The sequence below is a fragment of the Chrysemys picta genome, chromosome 3 (genome assembly GCF_011386835.1).
Source record: "Chrysemys picta bellii isolate R12L10 chromosome 3, ASM1138683v2, whole genome shotgun sequence".
Taxonomy (NCBI): domain Eukaryota; kingdom Metazoa; phylum Chordata; order Testudines; family Emydidae; genus Chrysemys; species Chrysemys picta.
In genome coordinates, this window is record NC_088793.1 from 47,332,718 (window position 1) to 47,345,776 (window position 13,059).

General features: G+C 40.7%; 1 protein-coding gene across 16 annotated transcripts in view; it reads right to left on the reverse strand.

Moving 5' to 3' along the window:
- CILK1 (ciliogenesis associated kinase 1) overlaps positions 1-12,709 on the reverse strand; it is a 44,924-nt gene extending 32,215 nt beyond the window's left edge. For 3 of the 16 annotated variants that reach the window (XR_010599466.1, XR_006174119.2, XM_042848800.2), the window contains exons 1-3: positions 12,130-12,295; positions 11,330-11,379; positions 5,604-5,876 (exon numbers count right to left, since the gene is read on the reverse strand). Coding sequence is in view for 14 of the 16 variants with exons in the window: in XM_042848800.2 (XP_042704734.1) it covers positions 5,604-5,704 (101 nt within the window). In the remaining 2 variants the exon portion in view is untranslated. Of the gene's footprint in view, positions 1-5,603; positions 5,877-11,329; positions 11,380-11,901; positions 11,949-12,129; positions 12,383-12,607 lie in introns of those variants that run through there. The other 13 variants (XM_065587800.1, XM_024101566.3, XM_065587796.1 and 10 more) reach the window with 12 other exon arrangements.
- Positions 12,710-13,059: the final 350 nt, after the last annotated feature.

A 13,059-nucleotide genomic window follows, 5' to 3' on the forward strand; every position in this document is an offset into this window, starting at 1 on the left:
AAAAACCCTCCACGCTTTTATAACAAGGTCTATTTTTGTTCCTCCTTTCCCTCGCTACTTCCTCCTTTTCTGCACCTTGATTTCTTCTTGTGCCCTCTATGCCTTTCCCCCCCCTCTTCTATTCCTCAATGTCTTCACTTTTCAGTGTCTAGGTTTCCCCACGCTTTTTAATTGCCCCCTCCCCAAAAAGATTCTCTCCCCCACTAACTTCACCGAGACCTGTTTTCTTGTCCACTTTGGCCTCTCTCCCCCACTTATTAAACAATATTGCTTTAAATACAGCCAGTTTCATAAAGATTGTTCACTCTTTACTTCCAACCTGTAATAGTATTTACCATGTTACAACTGTGTAAACATAGTGTGTTATAAGAAGAACAGGAGGACTTGTGGCACCTTAGAGACTAACAAATTTATTAGAGCATAAGCTTTCGTGGACTACAGCCCACTTCTTATGCATCCGAAGAAGTGGGCTGTAGTCCACGAAAGCTTATGCTCTAATAAATTTGTTAGTCTCTAAGGTGCCACAAGTCCTCCTGTTCTTCTTTTTGCGGATACAGACTAACACGGCTGCTACTCTGAAACCTTTCATAGTGTGTTATGTACCACCTAAGTAAAGCATACTCATTTCTTTAAAATGCAGTTAATTTCCATAGTAGACAGTGTGTGTGTGCACACAAGAGCTTTGTCACCTCAGTACAGAATCACTAACTGTTACTGCAGGCATTTTTCAACTTGGGGAAAGCAACTTGGCATTTTGATTTAAAATATATATCATTCCAATTGGCTTGGTTTGTTTTGCAGTGACTGCCTTGTGCCTGAAGATGCCATGCTTTTGGCTATCACTTCTTCCACTGTGCTGGTTTGTTCCACAGGTTCTGTTTGGCATTATGATGAAGCCTCAAAAGGGAAGTAGTTGCTATCAAGGCTTTGGATAGCAAAAAGCACACTACACAAGTTGGACGTGGAAACCATGCTACAGCTGTGGTGGCTACATCAATGGTGATCAACAGCTGTCCAACATTACTTTATACGGGTTAGAAGCAATCTATGTTACACTGTAGTGAAGACAAGACAGTTGTAGTTTTAACCCATATTAGCTGGTTGAGGTAAACCCCTAAGTAGAGCTACCATGTGTCTTCACTAGAATGTAAAATGGGTTAGTTTAACACATAAAAATACACCTTTCTTCCCCTAGTGAAAACACAGCTTCAGCAGTCTTTAACATGGCTAGACAAGCACTGTGAAAGCCTCAGGCTGTCTCTATGCTACAACACTTTTTTTTTTTTTAATTTATTAAAAGTAGAGGATTGATCTTCTACAACTGGGGTTCTCAACCTTTTTCTTTCTGAGCCCCCCACCCCACATGCTATAAAAACTGCAGGGCCCAGCAGGGGCCAGGGGGCCTCAGGGGCAGGGACTTTGGGCATAAGGTGTAGTTTGACTTCTATTTCGGGGGGGAGGGCAGAGGCCAGCGCAGCCTGAGCCAGCTATGCATGGTGGGGTCCACAGAGGGATTGCAGCCTCCACCTCCTGATTCACCTCAGGAAGCCACCTAGCCTGTCTGGGTTTTTTTTTTTTTTTTTCCAGGGCAGGGGGGGGGGGCGGGAGGGAAATGCAACCAAAATAAATCATAACTCAAAAAGGTGGGGGGCTCAGCACTAAAAAGTTTGAAAACAGCTTAGGGTGCAGGGATGGGGTAACTAGGGGTTGTGTGCTGACAGGGAGCGGTGCACTAGGGGCTGTGTGCCAGCCAGGGTGGATTAAAAACAAAAACAAAACAAAAAACCCACAATGATTTAAAAATAAATAAATACATAAAATCAGATTTTTTTTTATAAAATGCTTTTTGAGGGAAAAAAGCAATCTAAAGATAGTTTTAATTAAGATATTTTTGAGCTATAATGTATCTCATCATGGAATAGGGATTACTAATTCTATACTATGAGACAATGTTTAAGAAAAGTTTTGTAAATGAGTTCCAATAGTTCATGGATTATGGACACAATCTTATTGGGGTTCCAGGGGCTTCTGTATAGATTAACCTAAATAATCTTTCTATCTACCCAGTGGGACTCAGTGCTCAGTCTAGAAGATACCATCAGAGATACTTAGTTTTGAGGTTCTCAAACTGTGGATTTGGTGTCTCCAGAGATGACATGCTTGTTAACAGCAAAAATGTTTTTAAATATTTATTTAATTAGAGGTGAGAAACAACAGACCTCAACCCTATTATCCCTCTGCAAATTTGTGTGCAAAGAGTCAATCCCTTACCTTTCTCTAAAAGTGCAAAGTTTCAAAAAGTTCAATGAATAAAAGATTTTTGGGAGTGGAACAGATCTGGACAAGGAGAAGTCTGGAGATAAATGCGAGAAGGGAGGGACAAGCAATAGAAACAAAAGTGAAACTGTTTGAGCAGCATGTTCCAGAAGTCTTGAGGTCTTTCTGATTTGAGATCTACCATGCCATTCTCACACTAGAAGGAAAAAACAATAATGGCAGCAGGCTGTAAAAGAGACCCAGTTTGGGAATAAGAACCATTCAAGAAATATATGTTTGCTGATGATGTTTTAAAGAAAGTCACACCAGTGAACTGGTGGAAGTCACTTAAGCACTTGGATTCAGAGACTGTTGACATGATAATCTACTTTTAATAGCAGTAGCTTCTTCTGCCAGTGCCGAAAGAATATTTTCTTCCTTTGGACTAATTCACTCCAAATTTGAGAAATTGTTTGGGACCTGAAAAAGCAGGAAAGCTTTTCTCTTTTCCAGATTATGAACAAACAGGAAAATGAAGGTGAAGATGACTGAGTTAGCTGCAGAAGCCAATATTTTAAGTTTCTCATGTTGACCTGGCTGGCATAGTCTATTTAATTTTTTAAAAATATTTTATTTAACTATTAGTTAAAAACAATATTAACAAAAACAAACCTGGTTTTAAAAAACTTGAATGTTTAAATTAAAAAATTCATATGCTTGTTTTGTTAAAATATTATATGTTTGCTGTTGAAGAAAAAAAAATCCAGAATACATAACATTGTTGTTTTAGTTAAAACAAACAATTTAAATGTCTGTCTAGTGATGTTCTCCTCCTAATACAGCATGGCAAGAAAATCCTCCAAATATTTATGATTAACCTGTTGGAAGCAGATATATATATGAAGTCATTGGGAGGTGAACTATCCAATTCAATTGCCTTTGGTAAATGAAATAACCCATCATTTATTTTCTGATATAGCTGTAAAACTAATCTGAAAAGTTTTCAAAATAAATCACTTAAAAAAATGTATAGTGTGTACCTTCTAAAAATGAAACTACATCTATCTCTGAGTTGTGAAGAATGTGTGTGTTAAGGTTATAACAACCAACAAGAATGAACTTTTATGTAGAAATCCATGATTAAATCGAGTCTTCCTGAGTAGTGATTTAAATCAAATCCACCCTGGTGCCAGGAGGGCTCCCCTGCGGTCCTGGTTCCCGGAGAGCTCTGACAGCCACAGACCCAGGTCCCCCCACCCAGGCGGCTCTTACCAGCTGCCTTTGCATGAGCAAAGGGGGCTGGGAGCTGAAGGAGCAGCTTCAACCTCAGGCACCAGGAAACAAAAGGACTCTGTGACTACCTACTCCATGGGACCAGCCAGAGCAGCAGCCGTCCCGCACTCCCTGGCTCCAGCTTCCCTCCTCTGACCTGGTCAGGGGATGGGAAGAGAAAGAGGAGATGAGAGGGGGGTGCAGTTCAGGGGGCAACACCCTCCATGCCTCCCAACTCTGCCCAGGGACTCGGCTTCTGCCCCATGGGGAGCACCAGGGCTCAGGGCTCCAGGATTCAGAACCGCTGTTCCCGGCTTCAGCCCTACGGGGGGCCCCAGGGAACAGGGCTTCAGCCCCACAGGGGATGCTGGGGCTCAAGCTCTGGGTTTCAGCCACAGGGCCCCACAGCCCTCTTGAAAGGGCTCTCAGACCCCCAGTTGAGAATTGCTGTTCTACAAGCAACAAAACATCTGACCTAGAACCAGAAACCTGCTCCGCACAAACTCTCAAAGTCAATAGGAGCTTTGTGAACACGGGGCCAATTTCTGCCCTCAGTTACCAGACTTACACCAGTGTGTCAATATAGAATAACTCCATTGTCAAAAAACAGTTACTTCACGGTTATACCAAGAATTTGGCGCAGTGAGTGTATATGATTTGGATCATTCTGCTATGGAAACAGTAAGAAATGCTTTCCAGATGAATAGTCTTGACACCCAAGGAGCAACAATAAGGGCTAAATGTTCAGGACAGAATGTTTCCATCTGTTACAGAGAGAACACACTTAACTCTTGAAACAGGAAACAAAGCATTTATGGTATTGGGAGGGGGGGGGGAGGGGAGGTAAATTCATTTGAGTCTTATCCTTTCAAGGGTTTGTGTACACCTGACTTTGCCAATTCACCTGAGGAAATGAAGGCTTGACTTGCACTTAAAAGTTAGGTTGACTTAGCTACTTTGGTTGGGTGTATGAAAAATATACACCCGACTGACATAGCTATGCCAACCTAACCCCCTAGTGTAGACACAGCAATGTTGTGGGGAGAATACATCCACTGGCATAGCTACCATTGTTCAGGGAGGTGGTATTCCTACACTGAGGGCATAAACCCTACCATCAGTATAGGCGGGGTCAACATTAAGGAATTATACTGGATATTTATGCCAACATAGTTATGCCACTGTAGTCTCCGTAGTGTTAGAGTATGTCTACACATTAGTAAAGACTAGTTTTGACTGGCAGAAACATTTGGGGAGTGTCCACAAGTGCCATTTCACTCCACATAGAAAATGTAATCTATTAGAAAACCGTGCATAGACATCCCTTCAAATACCTGATTTAAAAATCATAAGATAATCTTTTTGCCTGTATCTATTCCCATGACCGATTTGCAGTAGTAACTCTGCGTTTCGCTAGCATGAATCTTTGCTCACAATCCCTGCAATGGCCATGAGAATACACAGCTGACCTGCTATGCTACTGTAGTGCCGTAGCATAGACATTTCCTATGGCAACGGAAGGGAGTTTTCCCATCATTCTAGGTAATCCACCTCGCTGAGCAGTGGTAGCTAGACTGGTGGAAGCATTCTTTCATCATCCTAGCTGCATCTACACCAAGGGTTAGGTTGGCATACCTCTGGCACTCAGGGGTGTGGATTTTACACACTTAGAAGCAACGCAGCTATGTCAATTTCCATTTTAAGTGTAGATCAGGCCTTAGACAGGTGGGCCATTTAAAAACTCACTAAAAGTGATCTCTGAAGCCGTTAAGTGAGACGCTGGAAATTAAATAGACCTCAAACAATTTGGGTGAAATGTGAGGGCTGTGTATTACAAAGGGACGTAAGTAACGGACAAAGGTGACGTAATCAGTTCACTCCTCAAGACAACTGTCACTGGGTGATTAGACCATTCATTTTATGTTCCATATTTAGTGGCTGAGAATTAAGATGCAGAGTTGTATATTCTCAGACCTTGTTGCAAAACCAATTGTATATACTGAACACATGATGTATATTAGTTGGCTATGTACCAGTGTAATACTATTACATCAAGGAATAATAAAGTGACTCACTTTTTAATGGCAATTAGCTCCCCAGAGTCAACGCTTCTCCCTAGGAGGACGGAGCCATACGTCCCATCACCAAGCTGTTTGATAGTAGTGTATCTATTCATGATGTGGATCCTTTGGCTGCAAATTCATTTCAGTCCTTAGTAAATGCTTCCCTGCAGCTGACGTGTTTCTCCTCTGAGTGTAACCAGTTCTTTCTGTGGCAGCATAAATACAGAGTACTCAGGACTGCATGAATAGCCACAAGAGTCATGTTTTCAAGGCTCAGCCTCTGGTCTGAAATACAGAACACAATCCAGTGGATTTGGATTATTTGCATTTTTCAGAGTTGTCTTGTTTGCAGCCTCCTTTCTTCCCAAAGACATCCGGGAGCACAAACAGGCTTTTTTCCTGGTTGTCCAAAACTAAAAGAGCCAGATTAGGTCTGGCCTTAAATAGGCATGTGCACAAGGAGACCTCCCACTCCTTTACACCCTGCCATCCCAGAAGCCAGCCGCAATTGCAGAGCCTGTAATTAGCATCAGATGTGATGGCAACCCCAATGGGTAGCAATAAGCAACACTACAGTTACCAAAAGCACAGAATGAGTTCTCATGGCCTGGAAATAGCAGCCCCAGCAAGGGAACTGAGCATCTCTAATTATGTGGCAGGGTATCTGTTTTAACAAAATTATTTAGCAAATGGATCGGTAACACAGGTCATATTGCAGTCAGTGCAGAGCTCTGACAAACCACCTTTCCTAACTTTCCAAGATGTCCCTCTGTAGGAGGGGTAGAGTCATACATATCCTTTAAAGGGAAAAGATACTCAAGACAGACAAGACCACATTTATCTCAGGGTTGTTACCCCAGGAATAAGTTTGGCTCTAGGAATACTTTATATACCCAAATTACCTACCAAACCCATCACCCTGACACAGTGCAAATAAAAGAATAATAGAAAATAAAGATCAATAGTGTTTATTAGCTTCTCTAGTCCAACCCCTGCCAATGATTCCTATGCTGAAATCAACTTACCTACAAAAAGGAAGAAAATGTGACCTATACTATGTAAATTCGTCATACCCTTGGAATTAAGCTAAATAGTGGGAACAAGAATCACATCTGCAAGCTTGTCTGTGTTATGGTCAGTTCCATGCCTTCTTACTCCTCTTATTAAGAACTTAATATCATCTGAGCAGAAGAGCAGTGGCTTTTGCCTTTGTAAGCTGTGTGTGTAGTCTGAATTACATGTCAACAGATTTGCTGCAGTACCTTTATGTCCATACATGCTCCCTGTGCTGCCTTAACTGGGAAAACAGATGATGTTTTAGTGATGGAGAGAGCTGCAAATAAATTTCCTGCATCCTCTTTTCCCAATAACAGGACAGGTTGCCCAACCGCTGTCAATGTCACCAGTACATAAAGATATACTCTTGCAATGATGCTGGCATCAACAGCAGTGTGTTACAATAAGTTGGGATGGTCCAACTGAATTAAGATGTTAGCAATTTTTTCCTTTTTTCTTAGCATTTAAGCACTGCCTGAAATAAGCTGCTTCTCCATCCCACTGGGATCTGTAAACCTAATGCACTGATGTGGGAAAGAAATCCTAATGTCAAAACAGCTTTTGTCAGTTTATGTATCATGTACAGAGGAGACAATCACTCTCCCTACCTAGAAGGCACTTATACTCCACGATTCATCAGAATTTGCCTCAAAATCCACACTTTGCTGAACAATTGTGCTGCATCAAAGCTTCCCTTAAACTTTTTTTAAACCTTGAAATGGAAACTAAATACAATGCAGACGGGCTGCACAGCCAGAACCAATTGCCCATTCATCCCAATAGACTACTAACTGAAACCTGAAGATAAGCAATTTACATGTCAGCAGAGTATTTCACTCTATAATTTTAGAAGAAATATCCAGTAAATATGTATAGCTCACAATCCCAGCCTCCCTCAAAGTTGGAAGTGTAAGATAGATTTAAAACAAAATACAAAGAGGGGCTACTGTACGGATTGTATTATTCATTTTTAGGTTTACATTAAATACTATAGGTTTGTCAGTAATTTAAATGAAGTTGCCATAGAATTCCCAGCCTGCCATACCAGAATACTGCAGAATCAAGGGACATTGTCACAGAATGTAGGTCTGTTATGCTTGACAACTTGTCATGGAACATGCAAGACCTGGCCCATAGCAGCAACGGTTTGGGGAGCTTTGGAGTACCACTTGCTTGTTGGCCACTTTATTGGGTAATTGGGTATTCAAGTGTGAAAGTTTTGGCGTAAGTGATTTAAGGAGTCAGTGGCAGACCCAGGATTTTAACTCTAACTCCTTGTTCCCAGACCTGTGATCAGACCTCTCAATATCAAATTTAGACAACAAAGCAAGACTCCTTGTGTTTTTCCATCAATGAAAAGGTAATAAATAATAATGGCACAAGAAATGACTTTGTACAATTTTGAACTGAACACGGAAAAAATGGCAAATCTGGCAGACCTGTAGAATTCTCAGCAAATACTTTCCTCATGAAAGGGGCACAATGCATTAGTCAGGGTCATAATGCATGATGCATTAGTCTACATAATGGAACAAATATTTAACAACAGACTTCAATCCAGCAGACAAACGTATAACAGGAAATGGTGGTTGGAAGCCAAAGCTAGACAAATGCAGACCGGAAATAAGACATACATTTTTAACAGTGAGGGTAATTAACCACTGGAACAATTCTCCACCTCAGGAAAAAAAATTAAATCAAGGTTGGATGTTTTTCTAAAGGATGTGCTCTAGGAATTATTTTGGGGACCTTCTATGGCCTGTGTTATACAGGAGGTCAGACAGATGATCGCAATGATCCCTTCTGGCCTTGGAATCTATGAATCTAAGGCTAGGTCTATGTTACTGGTTCTACAGGAGTCTGTGCCATTGCAGTGCTGTACCACAGATGCTTTCTACAGTAATAGAAGGGGGTTTTTCCACCTCTCGGAGCAGCAGTAGCTAGGTTGACAGAATAATCTACTCTGGGGGTTAGGTCAGCTTAACTATGGAGCTCAGGAGTGTTATTTCTTCATACTCTGAGGGTTTGTCTCCACTTGCCGGTGGATTGACGCTGCAGCGATCAATCCACTGGGGGCCGATTTAGCGGGTCTAGTGAAGACCTGCTAAATTGACGGCCAATCACTCTCCCGTTGACTCCGGTACTCCACTGGAACGAGAAGCGGAAGGTAAGTTGACAGGAGAGTTTCTCCCATCGACCCAGCGTGGTGTAGACACTGCAATAAGTTGACCTAAAGTAGGTTGACTTCGGCTACCTTATTCACATAGCTGGAGTTGTGTAACTTAGGCTGACTTAACCCCATAGTGTAGACCTGTCCTGAGTGACGTAGCTAGGTCAACCTAAATTTTAATTGTAGACCAGGCCTAAGAGCCTTGACACAGTGGAAGTGAATACTCCCAGAGAGGGAGGATCATTCAGCAGAACTGATGCTTCCTCTCCTTTGTGCTCCTGCCCCATCTCTTCCTGCAGAGAAGGAAAAGGTTTTTGGGGCCTAAATCACTATCTGCCTGCCTTTGCTTTTGTTAGGGCTATGGTGTGGTTGACAGCATCCCCATACACCTCTTGCAATAACTTTCAGTTACATGCCTAATGAGCAAGATTAGTTACAAATTTCAAACTATTTGACTAGAAAATTAAGTGAAAAATACATGTTAAAAATCACACCGCTGTGCAAGGAAGTTAATGAGGCTCCACATGACCACAGACGTCCACCCACAGGTTGCTCAATGCGGGATCAGAGCCTAGTTTTGGATGCCAGTTGGAGAGGTTTGGAACCTGAAGTTAACTGGAGTCCTAGGTTCTCTGAACCTTGGAAAAATCTGGCTGTAGGTGTTTCAAGTTCGCTAAACAGGAATTTAAGTACCAAAATTAATGGATGCTTTTGGTCTAACTATTTGGACAGAGAGACACCCACACAGAGGCAATGATCAAGTTGAAAAAAGATGCTGGTTTTGAGTTTTTAAACTTGACCTACCTGGTATTAGTAATGTAGGTATGGTCTTGTGAACATGAAAATATTGAACCCCATTTAATGAAGTCAATTTCTAAGCTGATTTATCTCAACCAGTACAGTTTTCTTGTTGAAGAGGCCTTAGGTTTTTAACCTTGTTCCAGTAATTCCATTTCCTATTCACCATTTATGCTCCGTTTTCACTTTATGGTTCTCTCGGTTTTGATCATGGAGACAGCTTAGCCCCAAATCCTACAGGATGCTCCATGCAGATGGAGTCCTACTGACCTCAATGTGACTTGGCAATAGTAGCACAAGCATCTGCCTGTGCAGAGCAGCTCTAGTCAGTTTCACTTTTGCTTATAATCTGATTTACTTTCTGGCTGCCATGCAGCAGGTAAAAACTACAGGAAGTTTTTCTGATGTTGAGAGCGGGGGTTTGGGGTTGGCTTGAAATTTAGCAAAATAGTGGTTTTGTTGTAATAATAATAATACTAATAATAATTAATAAAATAAGAGACCAGAGATTCAGTTTTGTAGATTTTTTTTTTTTTTAAGTCAAAATCTGTAAATTTTGGGCCTAAATCAACAGGCCAGAGTCCCTTAAAACAAACAAACAAAAAAACATTATTGCACATCACCCTGAAAACAAAGCGTTAATTATTACTTACAGGGCATTGTGAACTGAAATTCAGCCCATCTTTTTGTAAACTCAATAAAAATGATTCATTTTTGAGATTTTATTTGCTTAAATACTTATTCCCCTCTAGTGTTTGAAAGAGGAACATTACAGCACTGAGAATCTGAAAGTGAAACTGACTATCAAACAAATTGAAACGGACTTTATTAATTTTCATTGTCAAAAGTTAAGAGAAATGCAACCCCCCCCCCAAACAAACAGTGACAAGTCAATTTTAAAAATTCTTTCAATTGTGATCTAATTTGTTGTTAAGTAATCCCTGCAAAGAAATCTGTTGGTTTAGAATATATTGTTTTAAGTTAACACTGTTTAGCTCTGTATCCGTAAAGCATTTTGAAATATCATATGAAGAACATTATACAAACTAGCTTGAAAGAATCTTTTAAGAATGAAAAGCTCCCATTGACAGTTTCGTAAGTGTTTAAGTATGAGTCACATCCTCTAAACTCATCTTTATGCCTTTTGGCTACCAACAGTAGATAAGCCACAATGCCAAAAACATCCAGCAACTCGTAGGCTCCTCACCCTTACCATCACCCCCACAAGAGGGACAAGGACTGATTCAGAGTGCCATCCTAGAAACATGTATGCAGGTGAGTAATCCCACTGAAATCACTGATTTCAATGGCACTACTCGTTTAAATTTACCCACATGCACAAGTGTTTGGAAGGTCAGGCTGTTAGAAAGAGTAGGGAAATTTTACAAACATGTATGATATTGAGCTAGATTCATGTGATGATGGTATGTATGGATGGATTTCTCTTTTCTGTTTAACAGAAATTACTTCTAAAAAAAACCCTAAAGCAAACAAGACAGTGCTAATGCCTATGACGGAGTTTCACTGTTGTTATTATTTGTTTTTAAACCCTGCAAGGATGGAGGCAATAGCACAGTTTTTATGAAATTCTGGCTCTCTGTAAAGAAGTTTATCTGAAATCTGATAACTAGCAATAGAGCCAGCAGCATCCTAACTAACAGCACTTTCCGTGAACACGCATGCCATTTATTAGTAAAAATAAAAACTAATTTACCTTTGATGAATCCAGCCCATTGTATGGTAATCACTCGGTATTACGCAACTCTAGCAAAAGAATAATTAAACTCCATTATAAGAGTTTTCTGTACTGTTGTCTATACAGAGAACAAATTTAACGTTTGCCTTATGATTTGTGTACGAACAGTCTTAAACATTTTCAAAGCAAAAACAAAAGACAATTTGTATTAATTTAACAGGTCATATTTGTAGGCCACACGGTATGTTCCCCATAGAATAATTTTCATTTACACTTACATAAATGAAGTCATACTAAATCAAAACACCATCTGAAAATCACATGAAAAATGGTTGCTACTAAACAAGAATTTAGTATCTTGAAGTCCCTCCCATGCAGGCCTAGTCAGAAAACTTCTATGTACAGCTCTATTTTAAATGTCACAAGAAATGGCCTAAAATCATTGTGTGGGGAGTGGGGGGTAGACAAATGATGTTAAAGAAACACAATGTAAACACCAATCCAAAGCAGCTGATATTCTCCTTTTAAACCCAGCTATTAGAATCAGGGCAAGATCCACACGACTGTGGTCAGAAAAACAGAGGATTAACCTGATTCTCGGGCGCCTCCAAATCTGTCATCATGTCCAGGGACATTTATGTTACAACCTACTAATAATACTGCTCTAAAAGACAATTTGCAAATGCTCGTAGAGCCCTTAAAAGGGATTTCCAGCAATTTGAAAGTAATAGAACAGCTGTTAAGAGGAGCAGTCAGACAGTTTGTACAACATGCTGTCTACATCTAGGAGAAAACTGCACTAGTAAATCACAACATACACCGTACAAACCCAGCTACAAGAAACCATGCGGCAAGTCCATCTGAGGGAAGCCAAGGCTGATCTAGCTGCCAGAGGATCATTGCACTGAGACCGAGAAGAAAAGAAAAGAAAAGGAGTTTTCCGCTCACCAACCAGGAGAAAAACAAACAAAAGACAATGTGGCTACTAATCAGGGACAACCAGGAGCTTTCCCTGGTGAAAGCTACGCAGTAGCTCCCCTCTCTGGCCTTTCCTTTGCACAGTACTCTCTCTCCACAGCCAAACAGCATGGGATTCATTTACTATATGGACACGGTTAGGTTTTTTTTCATTAAAAACAATCTCCACGTGAGAGAATCTAATAACTTCTTAAGACAAATGTAAGTATAAAAAAACCACAACAAGCTAATGCAAAAAATAAACTTTTTTTGTGTGGATATAGACTAACACAGCTGCTACTCTGAAACCTGTCATTAATAAATTGTTACTGAGCTTACCTTGAGCCAGTAAGTGTAAATATCTTATAAATGACCAGCTAGGCCCTGATCCTACAGCGAGCTGCCTAGAGATTCATCAACACAGAGCAGCTGAGATCAAGGCCTACAAACCGGAAGGGCCTGATCCTTCATTCCTATATAGGGCTGCATTAAGAACTGGGAAGTGGAGGAGAATAATCATAATCAATTGGGCACCGAGTACTTAAGCACCAACACCTTTGCCAGGAGAGGATGTCTTCTCTCTCCCTCTTCCCCCACCCTGATTTATACTTTTTTTTAAAATGGGGAAACAGGCACATGTTTATTCCCCTCCCCCCTACCATACAGGGTAGTATCTGAGTGGGGCTTAAAACTCAGGAATGCTACCTGCTAGCCTTTCAATGTTACCTAACAATATATTCTGCAGTGGAATACATACATTTTAAAAGCCTGACTTTATATAACTCAGTGAC